This window comes from Danio rerio, chromosome 2 (assembly GCF_052040795.2).
Source record: "Danio rerio strain M-AB ecotype USA chromosome 2, GRCz13ab, whole genome shotgun sequence".
Lineage (NCBI taxonomy): Eukaryota > Metazoa > Chordata > Actinopteri > Cypriniformes > Danionidae > Danio > Danio rerio.
In genome coordinates, this window is record NC_141022.1 from 40,555,149 (window position 1) to 40,581,121 (window position 25,973).

The 25,973-nt window shown below is 34.9% G+C and overlaps 2 protein-coding genes across 13 annotated transcripts in view; one reads left to right on the forward strand and one right to left on the reverse strand.

Annotated features, from left to right (window-relative positions):
- The window catches only part of skila (SKI-like proto-oncogene a), a 672,908-nt gene that overhangs the window by 542,714 nt on the left and 104,221 nt on the right, over positions 1-25,973 (reverse strand). The gene's annotated exons all lie outside the window — the stretch shown is intronic.
- On the forward strand, positions 138-25,044 carry samd7 (sterile alpha motif domain containing 7). Of its 12 annotated transcripts, none has more exons than XM_087239777.1 (11): positions 138-215; positions 1,972-2,047; positions 15,118-15,210; positions 16,540-16,652; positions 16,773-16,896; positions 18,583-18,707; positions 18,795-18,873; positions 18,954-19,633; positions 21,407-21,528; positions 21,617-21,727; positions 24,495-25,044. In XM_087239777.1, exons 4-11 carry the CDS (start codon positions 16,550-16,552, stop codon positions 24,729-24,731), a joined length of 1,581 nt encoding a protein of 526 aa, XP_087095903.1. In that variant the 5' UTR covers positions 138-215; positions 1,972-2,047; positions 15,118-15,210; positions 16,540-16,549; the 3' UTR covers positions 24,732-25,044.

A 25,973-nucleotide genomic window follows, 5' to 3' on the forward strand; every position in this document is an offset into this window, starting at 1 on the left:
CTGCAAATATGAGTCACTTTAGGTCACAGGTGTCAAACTCAGTTCCAAAAGGGCCGCAGCTCTGCACAGTTTAGTTCCAACCCTAATTAAACACACCTGATCAAACTAATTGAGTCCTTCAGGCTTGTTTGAAACCTACAGGAAACCAACCTGTGCAGGGCTTTGGCCCTCCAGGAATTGAGTTTGACACCCCTGCTTTAGGTTGTATCATGCAGGTAAAAGCTGCAATATTACATCCTCATTCTTTTTAATCTGTGAAGACAAATGTGATCAACAGGGTTCTCAAATTGTGGAAATATTGGAGGGTGAAGAGAAATACAAAGTGTGGCAATAAATCGTGCTAATTGGTGTGCTTTCTCATGGTAAAAACAAGCTAACAATTAAATCATGCTAGAAACAGCAATGTGCTAAAATTTCGCTACCTATGTGATAAATATGCCATGCTGCTTTCTAATTGGCATAGTAATATATATGTAAAAAGCAGAAGCTCACTAAGCTGAGTATATCAGATTCATAGTATCTAAAAAATAGGTATAAAGTAATTTAAAAGTTCTGCTGAAAATCTAAAGTGTGTTTGTGACACTTTACTTTCTATGAGGCAGTGACAATAACAACAAATAGCTAAATTAATATTTACAAATTTTACTCGTATAACCCATAATCAGACTTTATAGAATAGGTTTTTTTAAAAGGTGCCTTATACTACCCTGAATCAATAAGTTAAATGGTTTTCTAATATCTACATAGTAGGTTTGTGGCTTAAGTAAGTTTAAAAAATCTCCAGAAACACTTTTAAAGTATATGCTCGTTTATTGCTAGTTTTTTTTACATAATGTACCTCTAGAATCAGAGGGTCCTTATTTACCATATTTGGATTGATCTTGAATATCAATGAGCTCAGCTTTGAGTGCTTGTACTCTCTTTCATACACACACACTTGATAATATAAATCCCTGCATAAACAGATGACATTTAGTAAAGTGTATTGGAGACATCCCAAGTCTCCCGGAAGTTCTGGGAGCCTTCCTGCATATTTATACTGGTTTCCTGATGCCTGCAAATGAGATTTAATGTCTCGGAAATGCCAAAAGTATCTAAATGTCGACTTGCATATGCAAGCAGAGTGTATTATACTATATATATATATATATATATATATATAGTGTATTATGATCTTTCAAATTTGATTTGTAACTTTTGGTTGGACTGAAATGTGTACAGATAAGAGTCTTGCTGGATTCGTGCCAAAAAAGTTACATATTATTTTTGTTACACAACATACAAAAAATAACATTTTATGCAATGTACAATTATGTAAATGTTTTATAAGCAGAGTTTTATCAGAAATAGAATTGTATTGCGACTAGATTTAATTTAGATTAATTGTATTCATTTATTGCATGATGCTAGTTATATTATGTAAAATATCTAAAAAAAAAAAAAAGTCATTAAGTCTGTAGTATTATGTGACCAGTGTTATACTGGTTACATTGGCCTACTTGAACATTGGAAATAATCAAATTTATTTACCCAGTTCTTTAATACCATTTATTCTTATTAGTGTAGAGAAGGATCAAAGGTAGAGAATGACCTTTGTTTAACTCAAGGCCTTGTTTGAACAGATGTGAAGAGCCTCAACCTTCCCCATGAAACAGTTTATGTTAATTTATCTCAGGGGTGGGGCTTACTTACATCATTCACAGCAAATGATTAAATGCCATATTGGTTTGGCCCAAAACACTTCATGCTTGAAATAACAGTTCATCTTTTTATGAACGGATCCATGGTTGTAAATTAATTGTAGCAGGCCTATTTTTAAAAGTTTACTTTACCCCCCACACCCCACAAAAATCAAATAAAAAATTGTCATCATTTACTTATAGCTTCCTCTTGTTCCAAACCTGTTTTGTCTTCAGTTGAACATAAAAAGATTGTTAGCTCACATATATTGTTTATTTATTTTTTTTGCAGGTCAATTGGTGTACAACATTCTTCAAAATATCTTATGTTCAAAAGGAAACTCACACAGGTTTGAAATCACTTGAAGGTGAGTAGATTTATTTTAGTAGTAATCTTAAATGTACCATGAGTTAGATGTTTGTTCTTTTTAGTACTAGTATTTACACTAATAATAAAAAGGAATAATGTGCATCTAGAGGCAGTTGTTCTAGCAGAATAAAATTGAAGGGCTGATCAGATGTTGTTTGAGTATCAAAAACTTTGTTCTGTGGAAATAACAAAAATAATAATAGAGTAACTCTTTAATTTCAAGTAACCCTTTTGGACCCAGGTCCATTTCAATGGACATCACATATCAGGTTGTTTGTTTGTTTGTTTTTTGGTTACGTGGCATTTCACCAAATATAAAGCCTGTTGTCCATGATTTTGGACTTTTGTCATCCAATCAAACAGCAGTAAAGCTCTGTTTGATGTCATTTGAGAAATACTGTATTAAAAAAGAAGCATAGTTCATATTAATAAAAGTAAAAAATCGGATACTGACTACTACTAATAAAAGTTGTAGAATTGGATTTTTAAAAATATGTCTCTATTATAATGGACAATGGGTTTAGAGGTAAAAGGGATAGTTCTTAGTAGGGCTGCACGATATTGGAATTTTTATTTTTTTTTATTCTGCAATATATATCGCGATACAATTTCACCATATGACTTAAGTAGCTCTATTTGCAAAGTCATTACTTGGGATGATTTTTAGTGGAGTGAAATATAAATATTTGTTATATCATTTGTTATATATACATAAACTACAGTCATAACGAAACACAATTGTGCAAATATTAAAAGTGAAATAAACTGTGCTTTATGGTTTTCTGGACAGAGCAACAGTATTTAGGTACAGAAATTGAATATTCATTCATTTTATTTTCAGCTTAGTCCCTTTATTAATCCAGGGTCGCCACAACGGAATGGACCGCCAACTTATCAAGCATGTTTTTATGCAGCGGATGCCCTTCCAGCTGTAACCCATCTCTGGAAAACATCTACACGCACTCATTCACACTGATACACTACCGCCAATTTAGCCTATCCAATTCACCTGCATGTCTTTGGACTGTGGGGGAAACCAGAGCACCCCTAGGAAACTCACGCGAACGCAGGGAGAACATGCAAACACCACACAGAAACGCCAACTGACCCAGCTGAGGCTCGAACCAGCAACCTTCTTGCTGTGAGGCGAAAGCACTACCTACTGCGTTGCAGAAATTGAATAGTCGAATGTAAAATAGCACTGTCTTCACCATATAAATAATTTAATCAATTTTTTCTTTATGAATCTTCTTTATGCACTTCAAAAATACTTAAACTCTCTTCAAATGCTCACACTGTCACAGGCCCTAAAACATGCAATGATAGACTTTCACTCTATTACGGTTTAATTCTGCAGTGTCTCCACAAATCTTGTGTGTTTTGACCTGTGGTTTCTGGTCATCTATAATCCTAACTCAACATTGCATATCTTGTGATGTGACAATTGTGGACACACACATTGCGATATCGATGCTCAAACGATATATTGTGCAGCCCTAGTTCTTAGTAATATTGAACTTCTTATGAGTTTCTCATTTTCTGTTGAACCCAAACGAAGAGCTGAAAACCTGTAATCATTTACTTCCATAGAAGAAAAAAACTGTGGAATTGGTGTCAGTGGTTTCTGGTGTCCAACAGAAAAAAACTTTGAGTTTGAAAGGTTTGAAACAAGTAAATAACAGAATTTGTATTTATTTTTTAAATGTCTATCCATTAAAATGTACAATGTGTTCTAATATGCAGTCTATAAAACAAAACAAAAAAAAAATTCTAGTTAAAAGGTTATGTTATTCAAGTTTGTAACCTTCAGTAGAAACTATAAGTCCAGATCAAAAATGTGTTTTGTTTTATTTTTAATTTCATGTTGGTATATTATTTTTGAAGTACAGCTGTTTTTACCTGATGTTCATTGAAATGAACATAAATCAGTTTAAAGTTATTGACATTTTTATTCTTTTTATTCATTCGTTCATTCATTGAACATGCCTAGAAAACCTCCCAAGGTAGGCGTTCATGGCGTTTATTCTTTTGATTTGGTCTAATTTATGAAAGTCTTATGAACAGGGGAAATGTTTCCCAAAGTTGGAACATAATTCAGGTCTGAAGGGGTTTTAAAAGCTGACAAACAGAAATGAATGCAGCCTAGATTACTTATTTAGTCATAGAATGCACCATAAATATGGATAGGAATGTGTGAACTAATTACCAAGATGCTTTAAAGTACCTGTGTGAATCTGTGTTATTAGTTTATTATGTTATCTGGGAATAACATACCTTGGAATGTCAAGATTGACCAAACAGAATCGTTATGAGATAGACATTTCCGAAGGTGTTTTGTTTAAATGTATATTGATATGTGAAATATTTCATTCATTCATTTTTTTTGGCTTAGTCCCTTTATTAATTTGGGGTTGCCACAGCGGAATGAACTGCCAATTTATCCAGCACATGTTTTACGCAGCGGATTAAAATATTTTTGTTTAATTGTAAGTCTTTAAGAAATGATAGTATTTATATTTGCTTTAAATGTTTTATTTTGAAAAGTCAGACATGCCCATCACACACACTCACACATTGTACATATATACCATATGTACAATTATGCATCATATACGTGTATATTTAGTTATAAAGTAAAACTGTATCATACAATAATATCTACTTATTATTATACTTACTCTAATAGAGTATACTCTATTATACTCTAAAATAAAACAAATCATGTTTTTAGGATTCTTATAGTCTCCTTTTAGAATTATATAATTGGTCCAGGATGTTCATCAGCCTAAACGACCTGTTAATTAAGGCTAATACTGCAGGTCTATGTACTGTATGCTTGTCACGGCATGGCCTGTAGGGGGCAGAGGTCATAGTGAGACATAAAGGTCTTCTGTGTTTTCTTTATTGACATTTTAGTAGTCTGACATTTGTCATATTATTCCTTGTTTTAAACTACTAAAACTGTCAATAAGTCACAATGTTACAATTTTTAACACCAAAAGTTGTCAGAGCACAGATCAAGTTCCCACAATGCAACTGCAAAGAATAAATACACAATAAACCACTCATGACTAACAGTATACGGGCCATTTTTAATAAAAGGATATTATGATTTATTGTATCTGTATATGATCTTTTTCATTTGTATGGAGTGTCCCTTTATCCTCCGGCATAATTCAGACATAGCAAACGGAGTGTTTAGCGGGTGATTTTGGGGTTAAACCCCACATTATCCCTTCGCCTCACTGTGACTCTATAATACAGTGCACAAACAGGCCGGGCCAAAATCCCTCTTAGAAAGCTTTACTCCGCATAGATTCTTAAATTAGTGGTTTACATGTCTTAATGCTCTGTTCTTTCCATGTCTAAGCACTTCATTCTTGATTCTCTCTTTTTGGCTGATTTTGACCATCTCAGCAAACACTTCTCCGGTAACCAGCTGATGTCTGATCTGCATTTTAAACCAGATTCAGTTTTTAGTTCAAAAGTTCAGAATACTTAAACTACTTGTGAAAGCCGAGTCCCTCAAAATATTTTCATTAAAATTAAGTTCCTTCATTTATTATTCTTTTCGGCTTAGTCCCTTTGTTAAAAGGGGGTCGCCACAGCAGAACGAACCACTAACCTATCCAGCAAATGTTTTAAGCAGCGGATGTCCTTCCAGCTGCAACCCATCACTGGGAAACACCCATATACTCTCATTCACACACATACCCTACGATCAATTTAGCTTACCCAAGTCACCTATAATGCATGTTTGTATTCTTGGGGGGAAACCGGAGCACCTGGAGGAAACCCACGCGAACACAGGAAGAACATGCAAACTCCACACCGAAATGCCAACTGACCCAGCCGAGGCTCGAACCAGCGACCTTCTTGCTGTGAGGCGACAGAGTTACCCACTGCACCACCACCTAAAATTAGGTTAGAATTAATTTTTTTTATTTTGCACTAAACAAATACATGAACTCACACAAGTTGCTTGAATAAACATCAATTTAGCCCAGAGCTTCATGGTTAGACTGCTCATTTTTTTACTCTAGTCCTAAATTATCCAGCAATCTAAGTGCATACTATACACTTCCCCTCAATGGTAACTCTACGCTTCATCATAGCAGACACTCTATATACAAATAACACAAAATCAAACACTATGCATCTCTCAGAATACGTAGTACAACGTTGCATTTTGGGTGGAATTGAAAACCGGGTTGATGTCAGAACTCATTGCCAGACTAACATTAGTGTCCATTGATGGACCAATGTAGTATTTTGGTCACATTCCAATGCAACCCTACAAACAACCAAATATCAACGTCTAATGATGTCACTGCTTGACAGATGTTGCTGACAAATTAAAATCAATAAAACATTGGATTTTGGTCACTTACGGACACAACCCAAAAACAACCAAATATGAGTGCCATTTGACGTCGTTATTGGACGCAAAAGTAATGTTTATTCAATTTTGGTCACCCGACATCACAACCTAATGTAACCTAATATTAATCTCTTATGACATTGTGTGGCTGCTGGTCTTATAAAAATGTATAATTTCAAAAATAATTTTACCAATTTTTACCAAACCCCCATCCTAAATCCAACCATCATTGGGGGATAAGCAAATTGTTCAAATGAGATTATATGAATTAGCCACTTAATAAAAAATGAATTGCTGTGAGATTGTGTTGGATTATTTTGATTTTTGAAAACTCTTTTTCTCTTAAGCATAATGTTTTTTTTACTTATTTGAGTGAAGCAATCAAATTTAATTTAGTAAAGTTTATTTATAAACTAATTTCGAGAGGATCTTGTGCTTATGATTGCTTGCATCTGGTCAGGCATAATCAAATTTATGATTTACCAATCAGTAGATTCCTAAGTCACTATAAAAACCCTAAGTTCCACATAACAGCCATCTTCATTTTGAAGAATCCCCCTTCCACCCTTAGTCCTTCTCCTTTTTCTAGATGGGTGGCCCAGTGGTTAGCACTGTTGTCTCACAGCAAGAACGTCACTGGTTATAGTCCTTACCAAGCCAGCCAACGTTTCTATGCAGAGTTTACACATTCTTCCCATGCTCACGTGGGTTTCCCCCCTGTTTCCAGAAACTTTCTCATCAACACTCCGTGTTTCAGGAAAAGCTTCATGCAATTCTGAGTGTGCTTCACACAGATGAGTGGGCTTGACAAATCACCTGTAGGAAACACTCTCTTTTCCTCTTCATGTGCACCAGACACCTTCTTAAGTTATAACCATACTACCCCTTACATCTTAGCATTTATATACTGCTTCTCTCTGATGATTTGAAGTGCTTTAAATAAAAGGGTAGGACTAAATGTATAAATGTAAACAATGGTCGATTTAAAAAAATAATAAAACATTCTCGCCAGAAACTTTAATACCTACAAATATAGAAAATACACAGTTAAAGGTGCAGTAGGTGATTGTCTTCAGAAACATTTTTTTTGTTGTGCTGGTTGAAAGTCTCTTCCGATTCAAATAGTAATGATTAAAGTAAATTATCTAAATATATTTATATGTGTTTTATATTCTGGTAAGGCATAAGACTAAATAATGTTCATCCAATTAAATATTGTCAGCCCGATAATTTCCATAATTCTGATAAGTAGCCCAAACTGTCTGTCAGCAAATGTAGATTTGTACATCTGCACACCCCTGTTCATGCAAATTCGCAGATGCACATTCACACCAGCCGCGGTCAAGTGGATACGAGTGACAGCACTAAAAACAAATGCTAAATTAAAACTTTTAAAATCCTGAATTAATAATGAAGTTACTTTCGCAAACCATGGCTAAAGTATTTCTTTTAGACAGGTAATGTTGTGTTTTAAAACTATTTTAGTCAGGCTAAGCTTCTGTTAGATTGTGTTGTGTTATGAATGGATTAAATGCACAGAAGTGTTGTTCAGCCACTGAAATCTTCTGGTGAAAGATTGGTGTGACTATTTTAAGTTTCATAAGGACCTTTTGAGGAGATTTTTATTTAGTTTAACAACAAAACCTCAGTAAATAGCAGTATTCTGCCTAGCCTGCTTTACTCAGCTGAAGTTGCTTTTATATTCACATTGGTTCATTTTTGAACAATGACCATCTGTGACGTGCTTTCTATATTGTTTAAAATGCTACTCTGAATATTCAGTTTGTAATAGCATATAAGAATGGCTTAGTAATGACTATAATTCCTGTATGCCGTCAGCCAACTACTAAGCATACAGTAATGGCTTTAGGACAGCATGCAAGAGAGTGAGACCAGCAATCCTTGCATGCATGAGATATTGCACATTATGACAAGTTTTGCTTGCTACATAACTGAAGATATAATACAGTTTTTATTCAGAATTGTAGGATTATAAAGTACTATAATGTTTTCTTACTGGTGAATGACTTGATCAAGTGCATCTTTGTCATCTTTAATGTGTGCGTTTGAGATTTCAGGAGGTGTGGCTTTGGACGGCAGGAGAGGGATTGTATTTGAAAGATATTATGCAAACGGATAGCATTTAGGCAGATCACCTACTGCACCTTTAATGAGGAAAATGATAGTCATTAATAGATTTAAAATGAGATGTTCAGCTTGTTTTTATACACTAAGGTTTCATTTTTTTATGTTTTTGATAGACGTATCTTTATGCTCACCGAGGCTGTCAGTATAAACAGAAGTGATTATATTCTAACATATTTTGGAATTAAATCCATTCTACAATTTAGTGCAACTTGATATTTCAGAATTGTAATATGCAGACTTGCTCATGAAACATTTTTAAAATGATCATTTTCAATGTCCTTTACTTGTCCTGCTTGATATTTGGAAACCGTAACAGATTTTGACACAATTCTTTGATGAATAAAAATTTTAAAAGAACAAAATACATTTGAAATCTTTTGATTAGTCTAATGCCTCATTGCTGATGCATTAAGAACTTTTGCAGCATACTGTCATTTCCCCAGCCTCAACTTTAACACTATTGTGATAGAGAGTTCATGTCATGAGCGCATGAAATTCCTGTATCTTCACCAACATTTGTTTACTTATTTCTTACAAAGCTTGGCATCGCGCAGGAGGTGGTTGCGTAGGGCCCATTTATAATAATCAGCAAAACAGCTTTATTAGCCCTCTGTCAGCTTATCCCTGCGGGAGGTGAGCGCTTGGCCGCCAATCTCTGCGTCTCCTCCAGAATCTGTTTTCCAGCAAAATGCTCATATGCCGTCCAATTGTGCGCACACCTATCCCTGTACTAATTCTCCCTGATCCTCTCAGTGTTAAAAAATATAAGTCTGGGAAGTGCAGACGATGCTGTAAGCGGGTGGTGAGCGCAAACTGTCAGATTAACAAGTCTGAGCACATGATCCTCCACAACATAGTCAGGAGGGCAATCACCCGGCGAGACCTGTTATGGAGAATCATTACTATGAAGTGCATGCACAAAAAAAAAACAAGCAATCAATGGAGATGCGCATGCACGTTCTGCTTGATTTCAATCAACACTGTCTTTTCTGTGGAAAAGGAAGTTGAGCATTTAGGTGTCTTATTCGTGGTCTTAAAGTACTAACAGAGGATTACTGAGGTAAATGTTGAAAGAGGTTTAGCCACTGTGCTTAGGCAGTGCTCTTAATTACATTTCAGCAGAGTGTCCCGCGTGCAGTTGGGCGAGAGATCATAGTGATGTCAGGTAAGGGGGGGCTTAAGCAGGCAGATAAAGCCTAGCTAATAGAGATAACATGAATCTGTAATTAAAGGTCTTTTTTAGTTAAGACAAGGAGCTGGCACTTGTTGGCCAAGCAGTTTGCGGCAGGACCCAAGACCTGAGCGTCCCAGAGAGCGTGGCTTTCTCGCTGGAGCTTTTGGCTTCTTTTTGGAGTCATTTGGAATGAAGTTATGAAAATTTTCATCCTAACTGAGAGCTTGGACTGATTCCCGCTTCTCTGGCAGACATTCAGAGGTGAGTCTAATATATCATCAGTCTGTCAGTTTGGCTTTACTTTACCTTGCACTCTTCTGATGCATATTTTATAGACTCAACATGTTCATTTTTGATGTGTCATTTTGTGGGTCATACACAATGCATGATTTAATTAGTAAATTGAGCTTTTTTTTACTCTTTTACATGCACTTTTAAATGTTTTATTTACCTAAAATAGAGATAAAGGTTGACACACATCCTAGTCACTTCCATTCATTCTTGTCCAAGATTTCAATGTCTATCAGTGGAATTATCTTGTGCCCTGAAGGAAGACCCGATAACGAATATGACCTACCCTAACACAATGCTTGATTTAAGTCGTCAGCAGTTTTCCCTTAATTTATTCCTTTAATGAGATTATCCACATGCAAATCCATCCAGTTCAAGCCTGGGACTTGGATATGGCATCACTTATCATACACATGCCAAAAAGTGCACTTGGCTTGGAAATATGCCCAATGTTTGTTTTATAAACAAAGTTTAAGCCTCATATGATATTGTTCTGTATGCAAATCACCAAATGGCTTTGAATGCATGCTCTTAATGATATGAGTAGCAAGGTTAGGATGCCTACGCTGTAATGCCTGCTAGCATACGATGTACATCTAGAAAGAAATGAAAATAATTGTAGATTTTGTGTCAGAGCTATTATTTTTAATTTTAAGATACTGTCTGAAAAAAAGTTTTTTTTTTTTTATGATACAATTGATTTTTTTGTTGGAATGTAGGTTTATTCATTTAATTTCTGTGGTTAGTAGTTTTTGTTTTTCAAAATATGTCTTTACATGTTTTTATTACTTTTCTATTTGAATTATTTTAGCACTATTTTATTGAATTTTATATTTATTATATATTTATATCTGTAATATTGTAAATATGTACAAATGTTGTAAAGAATCATATGATTTATATGTCCTGCCAACATGTTTTACTGTAATTTAAAAATTTAAATTTTATTCAATACTTTTAAAAAGAGTTTAAAAAATATCTTTTAGCTCAGTTAAATGAAATGTTAAAATTGAAGTAGAAATTACTTGCATAGTTAATTTAAATCAATTTAAAATTTTAAGAAAACAACTATATGTTCAGTACTCAGCATAACTAAGTACACCCCATTTCAGAAATGAATATCTTCATCCATTTCTTAGTGAATATGGGTCATATATTTTAGATAAAACAGATTTACTAAACAGATACATTTGTTAAAACAATGTTTTAGTCACCAAATGTCATCATAAATAGGAAGATAATACATTTGAATTCTTGAAATATTGAGGAAAAAAATTACAAACTAAAAAAATTGCAATTAAATTTTGAATTTACTTCTATTTCTTGAATTTTGCTCTTTGAATTATTTTTATTGACATTTTTTCTCTAACATATAAATTTGGGTGTACTAATTTTGGATCATTATTAGTTATTTTGTTAGATTAGCTCCAGATTTGGCTGTAGTACTGACTAATTTAAAGTATATGCAAAAATATAATACTGTAAAGCTTCCTAATAAAAATATTAAATTCAATTAGAAATTTGTGAGGGGTGTACTCATATGCTGAGCACTGTATATCCCTAGTGGTGTTTAACGGAACAAGAACATTTTTCCACAGTATTTGCTATAATATGTTTCTCCTGTATAAAGTCTAATTTCTTATAGTTTAGCAGAAAAACAGAAGTTTAACCCCAGGTCCAAGAAGGTTAACATTGTTAACCCCTAAAACGAAGCACTACTGTCCAGTCACTTGCCTAATTAACATGATTTGCTTAGTTTACGTAATTAACTTAGTTGATCCTTTAAATTGCACTTTAAGCTTAATACTAGTATCTCACAACTAGTAGGGTATTATTAACTGTTATGCTGGCAAAGCAAATTAATTTGTTTTTAAAACTATTATGTAAAAAAATGTGATGAAAACAGCACTTGGGATAAATTTGAAAATAATTAAATATTCACAGGAGAGCTAATTAATAATTTTGCCTCCAACTACATATATATTAGACCAGTGGTTCTCAAACTGTGGTACGTGTACCACTAGTGGTACGCAGGCTTACTTCTAGTGGTACGCGGAGGATTGAAATGTCATGTACATGCTACATATATTTCAAAATTTATAAAAAATAATGTATATAATATGCCATAAATGACATATAGCCTATATTTTTGAGGTAATCTGCCATGTTTTTTTTTTACTGTGCAGAGTTGTAGCTGCTTTACTGGACCTATCACGTGACTGTATTTTAATACTGCTCATTTTGGTGGAACTTGGAGAGAAAAATTTTTTCTGAGGTGGTACTTGATAAAAAAAGTTTGAGAACCACTGTATTAGACTATTAAAATGATCATAACACTTACAAACAAGGTTATTTTAATACTCACTGAAAGATGATAAAAATCTGCTCAAAATCAAATCGTTCTTCTTGCATATATATAAATAAATATTGATGAACAATATTACTGCGGCTGGAAGGGCATCTGCTACATAAAACATATGCCAGAGTAATTAGCAGTTCATACCACTGTGGCGACCCCTGATAAAAGTGAGTGAAGAATATTAAATACACAATAGTATTAAATTGGGAAAAATTATTTACAAACTTATTTATTTACAAATATATCTAAATATGACAAATATGGATAGGCAACATCTTTCCTTCATTCCAAAATAAACACCCTCTTGTGTGTATTAGGCAGATTTTAACACTGTTGATGGTTTGTCTGCCTGCACCACATTTACCACATAAACCGATTGTATCCCAGATTTATCTGCAAGGTGTTTTTAGGACATCTCTGGGGCTAATGGAGGCTAATAGGCTTAGCACTTAGGGTGTATTGTCCGGTATGCTTACAAGCAAGGTTTGCTGAGGGTAAAACTCTAAACTCTGGGATTACCTCCAACACATCCCGTTAAAGTGCTGTATAGTCAGGATTTAGCTAATAGGATCTGAGGGGGGAATAGGGGCCCTGAAGGTAGTTTGGGGGTTGGCGGACAGCAGGAGCGCTGCATGCGGGTCAGCAGATGCAGCAGGCAGACTGCTGGACTAACAGGAGGATTACAGCACTCAGATTAGAACGGCTCCTCGTAACCGGTAATACGCACACAGGCCGTCCCATGCGCAACACTGGAGATTTCATCAAGGAGTAAAGATCCGAAGCTTTACCTATCTGGGACGTGCGATTATTGCAGGAATGAGAGGATACATGCTCATGCAGTGTTGGAGAGGCAATACATTTAACAGTGCTACATAATTTAATGTGAAAATTGTTTTAACTGTAAGAAATTGTGTAATTTTATTGTTAACAGATTATTTTCTGTAAAATTGTTGGATATTTTGAATAATATTAATTTGTTGCTTTGATGTGTATGATGTCTCCTGACATTTAAATGCTGTTTAGTAAAGCAATGTTAATCTGATGCTTTATTTTTTAGCATCAACTATACAAATATGTGCTTTCAGACAGAGTAAAGCTATTAAACTAACTCTTGATATGACTTTACGTCTGTTTAAACTTCCAAGAACAGTCCCAATTTAAAGAGTTGCTAAAGTCTGATGTTGTGATGCATGTGCTTTACAATTAAATTATTCATATCTTAAACTATAATCTTAAAGTCTTCAAGTGATGAAGTATTTCTAAAATTTTAATTTATTAATTAAATAAAGTGATTAATTGTAAACATTTTGCTAAAAATAAATATCATATATAAAATATTGTAATATAATGCAATATAATATAATGTAATATAATATATTGTAATGTAATATAATATAATGTCATGTAATATAATGTAATGCAATATAATATAACGTAATGTAATATAATTTAATATAATATACTGTAATGTCATGTTATTTAATGTTATGTATTATAATGTAGTATAATATATTGTTATGTAATATAATATATTGTAATGTAATATAATATAATGTGATATAGTGTAATGTAATATAGTATAATGTAATATAATATAATGATACATATTACATAAATGTTACAACAATTAGAAAACATTTCTCTGCTTTTTATCATAACATTGTAACAATATTATAATAGTATATCATACCTGTCATGCTATTTACATGTTGTTCTATTGTTGATTTGATCCTAAAGTCCACATTTTATTTTAATACTTGAAGAGTTCAGATGCAAAAACCTCTAAGTGCCATCTGAAATTTTCTCCTAAAATTGTTCTTAGTCTACTATGTATAAGCTGAGCAATTTCACTTTTATGTCAATTAATATGTTATTTTCATTGCCTTTAATGTGAAATTACTGAACATAAATATAGGAGCCTCAGAAAAATGCTCGTTTTAGAAGATAATTTCAGATGGCACTTAGAAGTTTTTGCATCTAAACTCTTCATATAGTTTTTATAATGTTATATGCTTGCTTTTTTAATGCCTCTAAAATCTTCTTATATGGTTGAAGTCAGAATTATTAGGCCCCCTTTGAATTTTTTTTTTATATTTCATATAAATGATGTTTAACAGCAAGGAAATTTTCACAGTATGTCTGATAATATTTTTCCTTCTCGAGAAAGTCTTATTTGTTTTATTTCGGCTAGAATAAAAGCAGTTTTGATTTTTTTAATCACCATTTTAAGGAAAAAAATATTAGCCCCTTTAAGTAATATTTTGTTTCGATAGTCTAAAGAACAAACCACCATTATACAATAACTTGCTTAATTACCCTAACCTGCCTAGTAAACCTAATTAACCTAGTTAACCCTTTAAATGTCACTTTAAGCTGTATAGAAGTGTCTTGAAAAATAACTACTCAAATATTTACTGTCTTCATGGCAGTTGTTATTGCTGTTAATGTTATTAGAGATGAGTTATTATAACTATTATGTTTAGAAATGTGTTAAAAAAATCTTTTCTCCGTTAAACAGACATTAAGGAAAAAAATAAACAGGGCGTCCAATAATTCAGAGGGGCTAATAATTCTGACGTCAACTGTATATCACAGGAAATAACTGGAAAAAACCTAAACTAATCAATTCCCAACGTCAAGCTTATCTTAACTGGATATTTTCAACTAGGTTCAAAGATGCTGACAAACTAATAACAGCCTGTCTTTTTCTTTCAGTATTTGGATTCTCAATCTCAGACTACTAGGAGTCACGTTACAGTAATATCTGACGACTGAGAAAAGATAAAGTACAGGAAAAGAAACGAACAGGTACATCTTCATTACACCCTGATTCTTTGTAACTTTGATGTTAGAGCTCATCCTTGGAATATTTTCACCTTAGTTGCATAAATGTGTGTCGTTCGTTAACGACAAAAAACTGTCAAGAAAAAACCTATGCATGATCCAAAGGAATCGGTTGGGTCTTGTGTTAATAATACAATGTTTATTTTTCTCTCTGGTATTTCAGTAATGTCTTTGTGCATAATGCATCATGTTTCAGTCAGTTTGTCAGTCTGTGCATTACTGGTGTGGATTTTTTGTTGTTGCTTTTTATATAGTTGTATCAGGTAGTTTGTGACCAATGATCATAGGGATTGAATCACTGACTCGTCCATTTGACCGATTCTTTGATTCATTCACGAGTTACACGTATATTCCTTGTAAAACAGGCATATTTGTTCCCTTAATGTGTTTGAGTTTCATTTACTGACAGATTTTGTTATAATGCTTGTTATCACTGATAAATATATGTTTGTTTGTTTTTTGTATTTTCTCTATCACACTGACCCTGGTTTAATTATAGTAAATTTGTAGTAATTTTTTATAGTAACTTGTTAATTTGTTATTTTAACCAGTGTTTTCCTACAAATACAGTGGTTAAATAAACCATGGTTATATTAATAAAAGAGTAATTTGTGGTTAATGGTTCATTTTCATAAGAGACTGATTTGTAGTGCAAAAGGATTTACAGGTTATTTTACTTTAAATCTGAGGTCTCGGTTGAAGTAATTGGATTAGAAACTACTGCATTTTGTTTTATGACAATTAAAGCAGTATGATTGGTGTAAAATAAAAGTGTGGGGCATTACAAAGTTAAAAATGAAAAAGAAAATTCTGTCATCAATAAGTCATCCTTCACTTGTTCAAAACCTGTTTGAGTTTCTTTCTAAAATGAAGATATACTGAAGAATGCTGGCAAAAACAAACATTGACCTCCCTAATATTTTTAGTTCCTACTTTCCTATTATAATGTAAGTCATTAGCTGTTTTTTTATCAACATTCTACAGAATATCTTATTTTGAGTTCAACAGAAGAAATTCAATAAAGTTTACAACTATTGAGTGTAAGTAAATGATGAGGTAATGTTTAATGTTTGGGTAAACTATTGCTTTAAAGGATGTGTTTTGAATACTTAAAGTGACAGTCTACCAAAATAAATCAAATAAAAATACAACTCTGTCATAATTAGCTCAGCCTCATCATCACGTGCCAAATCTGTTCCTTGGGCTGAACACAAAAGATGATATTTTTGAATGATGATAATTGTATTTTTGTCCGTTGTGTTTTTAATGTGTTCATGTGTATGTTTGTTGCAGTGTCAGTGTCATGACCCCACGTGAGCAGCTCAGGAAGATCACAGCACTGGGCGAGCAGGGTGCCCTTGATGAGAAGCACTGGTACAGACTGGTCAACGGCATGTCTGCTGGAGGTGAGAGCTCATCACAGATGCAGCACAGTCCAATAAACACTTAAACCACAGCTGAAGAAATGAAAAACAGAGCTGCTTCTATTACTGACACCTTCACGTCTTCTCCTGTGGGTGAAGCAGAGTTGCGGCAGAGGCAGGAGCTCATGATGAGGAACCAGATGGCCATGGCTCCACAGATCCTGGCTCAGGGGCAGCAGAGACTGCAGGGTGTGCCCGCACAGTTCGATCCCCGCTTCATGGAAAGGTCTGTTACAATTAGCTCCAAATGAGCCAAGATAAAAAAATCAGAATGTAATACCCCAAATGTTTTTTAACTAATCCAGGGCCATTATTATTCTGTTGCATTGTTTCATTAAAAAAGTAGTATTTGTTTTTAATATTATTAATCATGACATGCACTGCACGGTGAGGCAGTGGGTAGCACATATGCCTCACAGCAAGAAGGTCACTGGTTTGAGCCTCGGCTGGGTCTGTTGGCCATTCTGTGTGAAGTTTGCATGTTCTCCCCGTGTTCAGGTGGGTGTTCTCCGGGTGCTCCGGTTTCCCCCACAAGTCCAAAGACATGCGCCCTAGGTTAATTGGGTAAGCTAAATTGTCCATAGTGTATGTATGTGTCAATACAAGTGTTTGGGTGTTTCCCAGTGATGGGTTGCAGCTGGAAGGGTATCCACTGTGTGAAACATGCAGGATTGACGTTTCATTCTGCTGTGGCAACCCCAGATTAATAAAGGGACCAAGCTGAATAGAAAATGAATGAATGAATGAATGAATGAATGAATGAAATAAAGTAAGAAAAACAAACAATCAGGAAAAATCATTAAAAGTAGTAATTGTTCAATTCCTTTCAAAAACACAGATCCCAAAAACACTGTCAACTGGAGTTGCAATACAGGCTCCTTGTGAAAATGTACCCCTATACATTTCTGTGGAGCCGGAATTATGTACTCAGAGCTACGTATGGCTGCATTTTGTTATTAAAATGAATGCTACAAGGTGGTATGATGCCGCAGACGTTTTCGCCACTGTTTCGTTTTTGCGCTACCAGCTGACTGCTTACCTCTGTATGAACGGCTTTTCTGCTGTTGCCAGTTTGCTGAGTAGCTTTGCCCAGTAGAACCTGAGACACAAAGAGTAGTTGACCGTGACCAGGGGCGCTGCTAGGGGAGTTCTTGAGGACGATTCTAAGGGCCTACGCTATTTTGGGGCCTCCAGAGAAACTTTTAGGGCCCACCCAATGCTACCCTCAACTGTCATAAGGCCCGGCATCCCTAACCGGAACAACAGAGTTTGAGTCTGGCGAGGTTCCAGAAACAAAAGGCCAAAAAATAAAATAAACAAGTGAATAACAGGGTGAAAACATGGTTAGACCTGAAAATGTGATAAAAATAGGCGTCCATGAAGGCTTTTTTCTCGATTGCTTTTGAAAACATCGGATTAGGGAAGTGGGTTGGTGGGGTTATTGGTAGGTAGGTCGGTCAGTTAGTTACTCAACAGCGGCCTCTGATGGATTTACAAGAGAACAGCAGGCGCGAATGGCACTCACGAGAGAAATTTGAGATCTGAAAAAGCATACACAGCGGCCTCTGGTGGATTCGTGAAAACAAAAACTGCAAAAAACGTAGCTACCGAGACGTATTATGCACTGTCCAGAAAAGTATCAATAATGAGCCTGGATTGTAAGTTGCGCAAGTCGCTTTATGAACACATTTTATATATTGTTATTCAGCATATTGTTATTTACACAAACTACTATAATTTTACACACATTTTTAATAGATCTCACTGTTTATTTCTCTTGTTTATATTTATGTTTGTTCCTATTTTGCCAATCTTTGTGAGCTTCGACAGGCTCTTTAATTGTTATTAAATAAGGTCAGTAAAGATCTATTTTGTGGTACTTTACTTATAAATTAATGTTTTTGATTTTCAGGGAACTGGTGCCGCCCGCTGACATGGTATCAGCTGATGCTAGACAGATCCACATGGGTGCCCACCTCGGCCAACAACTGCCCCCAAACTCTAACGTTATTCCAGGCAGAGGATATCCTGGCACAGGTTATAACTAAATTACATACAGGCTCATAACAGAAAAGACTCACTGAGGAACAACCGTCTAACTGTAGATTATTTATTCATTTTTAGGTTACAACTTTCTTCAAACTGAAAGCATGGAGACAGTTGCCAGGCGACAGGAGTTAATTCACAAACAGAACATAGCCAGGTACATTTCAGTCTATCTGTTTCCAACACAGATTTATAGTTTGCTTTTAATAGCAAGAAATAAGTCAATTTTATTTTTAGGATGGAGATGAATGCTATCCTGCACCAAAAAGAATTGGAAAATGCCCACCAAAAGGGTCTTATTAGTATTGAGAATCCCATGATGTACCAGGGCATCCAACCCAATCCAATGGCATTCAGGGGCCGTCAGAGACTCCCAGATGGTCATGATGTGTTCGTCCACCGCACTGCTCTCGAAGACCTGCACGCCAACAGCCTCCTCATGTCAAGCCCTTACCCACCCATCAGCACACTGCAAAGGGAGCGAGGGCGCAGGACAGGCCGAAGGACCACCAATCACAAGAGTTCAGACAGCAACATCACTCTCCCTAAGGGCCAATCAGAAGAGAAGAACATTGAGCAGAGTCCAGGAGCAGCTTCGGGGGAGGAGAAAGAAGCAGAAGGAAAAGGAAGTGACGCCACCAGCAGCAAACCACACCAAACCAAAGCCGAAACAGAGCTGTCTTCTGGCAGCAGTAGGAAAGGTTTTAAGGAGGGAGAGCCTGGGATTCGCAAGGCGTGCATTAGTGGACAGGAGGGATGTGCAGAAGTCAGCAACTGCAATGCAAGCACCAGTGATAAAGACATGTCCAACCCGTGCTCAGCTTTCCAGGACAAGTTTCTGTACCCGTCTGCCTCTGGTCCACTCACAGGAATGCCCTATATGCTCCCTGTGCCAGGAAATGGACTTCTGCCACTCGGTGTGTTTGTTAGTTTTACTCTTGGGTAGTTTTTAGTGTTATTTTACTATTATTCGTATATTATTCTGCCCTCCAAAAGCAAAGTGCAGTATTTATGTAGACACTGAAAATGTTTATTCTTATATCACTCAATCTTCTTTTCTACATTTTGTCTTAATGCAAAATAATAACAACATGTAAAGCATCTGTAAAACTTTTTAAATGATTAGTTATTTTAAAATTCACAACAAAAAAGATGTATAAACTATTTTGTTTTTAAAACTAAATCTTTACCCAATTTGACAGTTGGACTGCTCCATGATTGAGGGTGGGGGACACATTTGCGATGTGATGAACATTTAACTTATATTTTTAGACCCTTGCCATACAAAATATGATAGAAAATGATGTTATATATAATCTATAGGTATAATTTATACTTCTAGGTATTTATTTGGGGTGGCTGCTTACCTTGCGAGGTAATGAGCAAGATAAGCGGCGGCTTACCTTGCTTATTGGTTAAATCCTCCCCTGGGTATAGGTTTGAATAAAATGTTAATATTTGTTTCCTTCTATAAAAGTCTGACAATATTTCTTCAAAATTCAAACATAAATATTGTCATTTAGAGCTTTTTTAATACAAACTGTCAGAAAAACAACCGTTTCCATTTGTTGTGACTTAAAATCATGGTTATTTCAGCAAATAAAAGACTTTTATATTGTGTTGTCTAAAATGAAATGTTAGAAATGTTATATGTAGCTTACATTATTGCTGAAAATATACTGTAAGTTGTGAACTCAGAGAAACTGAGAATGTCTTATACAATTGAAGTCAAAATTTTATCTCTCCTGTAATTTTTTCCTTTTCCTTTTGTTAAATATTTCCCAAATGATGCTTAACAGAGCAAGGGATTTTTCACAGTATTTCCTAAAATATATTTTCTTCTGGAGAAAGTCTTATTTGTTTTATTTTGGCCAGAATAAAAGCAGTTTTTAAATTCTTTTAAACTATTTTAAGGTCAATATTATTAGCCGATTAAGAAATATTTTTTTAATTGTCTACAGAACAAAGCACTGCTACACAACGACTTGCCTAATTACACTAACTTGCCTAATTGACCTAGTTACTCTTTTAAATTGTGCATTAAGCTGAATACTAGCATCAAAGATATATAAATAAATCAGGTATTAGAAATTTGTTATTAAACTACTGTCTAAAAATTTGTAAATAAAAATATCTTCGTTAAACAGAAATATACAGGGGGCTAAAAATTCAGGAGAGCTAAAACAGTATTCATTTGTGAGTGCATAACTGGCTGTGTAAAATAGACAAACAGTTTAATAAACAGTTTAATACTGAAATATCAATCAATATATATATATATATATATATATATATATATATATATATATATATATATATATATATATATATATATATATCAAGTAGCTACAAATTTAGAGTATAGGTCTCAAACTCGATTCCTGGAGGACCGCAGCTCTGCATAGTTTTGATCCAACCCTAATGAAACACAGCTGATCCAACTAATCAAGGTGTTCAAGACTACTAGAGACTGTTAGGCAGATTTGAGTTGGAGGTGGTTGAAGCTAAACTACACAGAGCTGCGGCCCTCCAGGAATTGAGTTTGATTTAAAGCTTTCATTCAACTTTATTTTATACATGTTCAGTATAGTCAATTAAATTAATTTGTACTTATTTTAAGAAATCTTACAATTATTACAGTATAATATGTGCTATCTATTGATTTTTGGTTTTGTTTTGTTATCAACTAGGACCCCCTAATATGTTTCTCAATGGAGAAGAGATGCCTTCATCAGAAGATATCCGCAAGTGGACAGTTGACGACGTCTACAGCTTTATCAGTGAAATCCCAAGCTGTGCCGAATATGCACAGGTAACACAAATCTAAAATGACAGCATGAAATTATAACCTCAAAGTTTTTTTTCGGTCTTTCTCATTATTTTTGTGTCATCCATGGCAGACATTCAAAGAGCACATGATTGATGGAGAGACATTGCCTCTTCTTACAGAGGATCATCTTCTGGACACACTTGGGCTAAAGCTCGGACCTGCGCTCAAGATACGCTCACAGGTATTCACAATGTTTCCAAACTCATTTTTCTATGAATAAATTCTGCTTGTCAGTTACTGTTTCCAAGTCTCTACACATGTGATCAGAGAAAACTCTCCCGATAGCTTTCAATGAGATTTGTTTACTCATATCACACATTAAAGTGAATCTTTTTCAAAATCACAGTGCACACTACTGTACATCCCAAACACCATTCATTTAACAATTCAGGAAAATGAACTGGTGTCTTGCCATCTGAGATTTGGCATTGGATATTGATATTACTGTCATAGGTGCGTCCCAAATCGCATATTTATGCACTAATCTAAGCCATTTTGTAGTATAAACAGTTTAAGTAGTGCGTTCACACTGAAAACTCTAAAAATAATAAGTGAACTTTAATTACCCGGATGACAGACTTATTCAGCCGTTAAAAAGAAGTGTGTAATGTTGGACACTTCACATACTCAACGGCTTCTGCTTTTTTCATGTTGTGGAAGGGGTGGAGCTATGGGGCGCTCATGTTGGATTATTTTATTTGTTTTGTAGTGTAATAGCAAAATTCTGCTATGAGAGTGATTATAGCGTCTCCTGATGGTAAATGTGTTTATACTCATGGCAGGTATTATTTGGTAGTTTGGTCATTTATTTCACTAATTTGGAAACCGTTTCCGCTTAGTACAAAAATGTGTTCCATATGGGACTACATTACATATACTACATACACTACATACATATACTATGCTGTTGAGTGTGTAAATGCATAAGTGCATAGTATATAGCGTACCATTTGGGACACAGCTCATGATTTTCAATAGTATTACAGTCTTATTTTATAATAGTATTTGCGGGCGGCACGGTAGCTCAGTGGTTAGCACTGTCGCCTCACTGCAAGAAGGTTGCTGGTTTGAGTCCCAGATGTGCCAGAAGGTGTTTCTGTGTGGAGTTTGCTTGTTCTCCATGTGTTCCCATGGGTTTCCACAATCCAAAGGTGAATTGGATAAACTAAATTGGCTGTAGCGTGTGTGAATGAGTGTGTTTGATAGTTTCCTAGTACTGGGTTGTGGCTGGAAGAGCATGCGCTGCGTAAAACAGATGCTGGATAAGTTGAATTCCTCTGCGGCGACCTCTGAAATAGAGACTAAGCCGAAGGAAAATGAATGAATAATAGTATTTGCTATACACTTTTGGCAGCTGCATTTGGACCTAGATATTGACATCAGACATGTGGATGCTTGACATTAGACCATTGTGGTGTTCTTGAATTATGTGTACCGCTCGCCCTTTGGGTCAAAACAGACCCATCTTCACAAAACCTCTACAATAAAGCAGATCAATTTTCAATTCCTAAAACTATATTGCATAAAGAAGCAACCTCATCTTCATCACAAACTAAAATGAAGGGAATATTTTCTCATGATAAATGTACCAGTGTAAAATGTTTTTAGCAAGATGGTATTGGTTCAGTTTAAAGCAGAGGAATCTTATTATGTGTGTGTGTGTGTGTGTGTGTGTGTGTGTGTGTGTGTGTGCGTGCGTGCGTGCGTGCGTGCGTGCGTGCGTGCGTGTGTGTGTGTGTGTCTGTGAGTGTGTTTTGTGGTGTAAAGAAATTTACCTGAAGAAGAACCATTGTACTCTAATTGTGTTCAGGCTTCATGAAAATATGAAAATAGAAAATGACTTTTTTTTTCTAAATTTAGGGAAATTTGAGTAAAAGTCACAAAATATTGAGATGAAAAAAACATTGTTTATGTTTTTTTTATTTTATCTTGAGATGAAAAAAACATTGTTTATGATTTTTTTTTTCTAATTTTGAGATGAAAAAAACATTGTTTATATGCTATTAAAATTAGGCCTTCATAATTTTTGACCCGTAAGCCAACAGGAGGGTTAACTAAAATATATAAAGAATCAGTTCAAATTAAATAAAATTAGATTGAAATTTAATGAAATGGGGTCAGTTAACATGAAATGAAAGGGAACAATTCACAAAAACTAAAAAGTCTGCCATCATTTACAAACCCTTCACTTGTCAAAAACTTGTTTGACTTTCTTTCTTCTGTAAGCTGAAAACCAGCCACCAGTGACTTCCATAGGATTTGATTTGAGTTCTATGGAAGTCAATGGATACAGCTTTCTTCAAAACATCATTTTTGCTGTTAAACAGAAGAATGAAATTAATAATGGTTTGGAAACACTTGAAAGTGAGAAAATAGTTATTTATTTGCATTTTTGGTGTACCATACATTTAAGTAAAAAATCCAATAAAATGAACACACATATCTACATTGCTCAGCCTAATTGAGTACACCCCATTTTAAAAAGGAATATTTTTATCCATTTCCCAGTGAATATGGGTAATATATATTGGTGCATTTGAAAAAAAAAAACAGATTTATTAAAGAGATGAATTTATTAAAATAATCACAGAACTTCTTTATAAATGAAAAGATAATACAATATTTTTTTTCAAGAAAACTTACAAAGTAAAACATTTCAACAAAGTTGTATATATTTTTTGTTTCTATTGATTTCTGCTATTTTAAAAAAATATATTTAATATTTTTCCCTAACATATACATTTTTGATACATTTTGTTAGATAAGCTTTAGATTTGGCTTCAGTACGGACTAAAGTAATGTATATGCACAAGGATAATATTGTAACGCAACCTATAAAATGAGTGATTTATGGGGGGTGTATACATGGTTCTAATCTCCAAATAGCCTTTTTAAAAAGCTTGAAGATGATTGAAGAATAACCTTGAACTCTCCTACTGTGTTTTCAGCTGTCCCGGCGGCTGGGTAACATGTTCTACAACATGATGAATTTGCCACTGCCCGTTTCTGGCCTTCAGCCTCCACCAGAGAAGAGTGTGGACCGATCGTCAGACATCAGCTCTCCGCTCAACTGCAACAGTGTGGAGATGCTCAGCAGCCCCAGAGACACTGACGCTCTTAAAGCTGCAGAGCCTGTGAGTGAAGCTGACAACCCCTCGCCGAGCCAGATGAGCGAGACCACCTAAACTACTGGACAAATACCTCAAGATCATCTGCTGACCCCTACTGCACTACTAACATGCTGGATTATATGTATAATATATATTTTTAAATGTCCATCACAAATGTAACGTTATGCAATAGGGGCTCTAAAAAGTTGATAGACTGTTAAATGCTGGATTTTTCTACATATGTATATTTTGTAATAAGTTAGTCAGCAATTACAAATCAGTTTTTGTCCTTGTCATTATAGCCTTTTATATTGTAAAAAAAAAGGGTTTTTACTTGAATTATTATCTAATGTCATGTGTGCTATGGAGGAAATAAACATTTTACTCATTGTTTTTTGTTTGGCCGCAGACCGAGTACCTTAGTGTCCCACCACCAGTGCCGATATACTATACAGTCATATTGCACTGCTACGAGTGTGATATTGTGTTTTGACAACAGTTCGACGGCATAATCGTGTATATAAAAAAGAAAATCAAACACGAGAGTCTAAAAACCCATTTGTAAGAGGAACTACTTTCTTCCGCCATTCATTCACATCTGCAGCTGACGTCAGAACAATAGATACAATTGCTACTTCACCAATGTCACTTTAGAGCTAGTATTCGAATGATTCTCTAGCGTAATGTCTAAAGTGATGACAAAAGTGATTTTGCTCCCATTTTAAAATTATACGGCTGAACGACATGAAATGCCATCAGTCTACAGAGATTTCCCAGTATTTCACTGTTGCAATCAGGAAATCACAATAATTATCCCCAATGCAGTGAAACACTATCAGATTACTGTTGTGTCTGCAATAAGGAAAAACGCTAAACACATGCTTGCGTTTCTTTTTTCTTTCTTTTTACTGAACTAGTCTGCAGTAATGAAAACAGGAGATGCATTAGAAACAAACAAACGGCCAACCAAAAAGTAACTCAGGGTTAAACAAAGGCTACGTTCACACTGCAGGCAAATGGAGAGGGGTCTGGATGCAGATCTGGTGCAGTGCAATCTAAGCTGCATCCAATGCTTTTTAATGCACTCACCTAACCTTGCTTGTCACAGTGACATCACTCACTCCATTGAGTCTGACATGAGTGATGCAATCTCAGCTGCTTGCGTCATAAAGGCTGCATCCAGATACTATTGGGCAAATGTGGGCCGAATCTGATCTTTTTACTTCAGATTTGTGCCACTTTCATATGTAGGCTTAAATCAGACACAGATCGGATGTTTTGCAATGTGACCGCAGTGTGAATTTCTTGTCGGATTTC

Coding starts and splice junctions, on each gene's coding strand:
- samd7 (XM_087239772.1), top strand. CDS start 16,550: ATGACCCCACGTGAGCAGCTCAGGAAGATCACAGCACTGGGCGAGCAG. Junction 16,897..18,582: donor GATCCCCGCTTCATGGAAAG/GTCTGTTACAAT, acceptor TTTGATTTTCAG/GGAACTGGTGCCGCCCGCTG. Junction 21,728..24,494: donor CGCTCAAGATACGCTCACAG/GTATTCACAATG, acceptor CTGTGTTTTCAG/CTGTCCCGGCGGCTGGGTAA.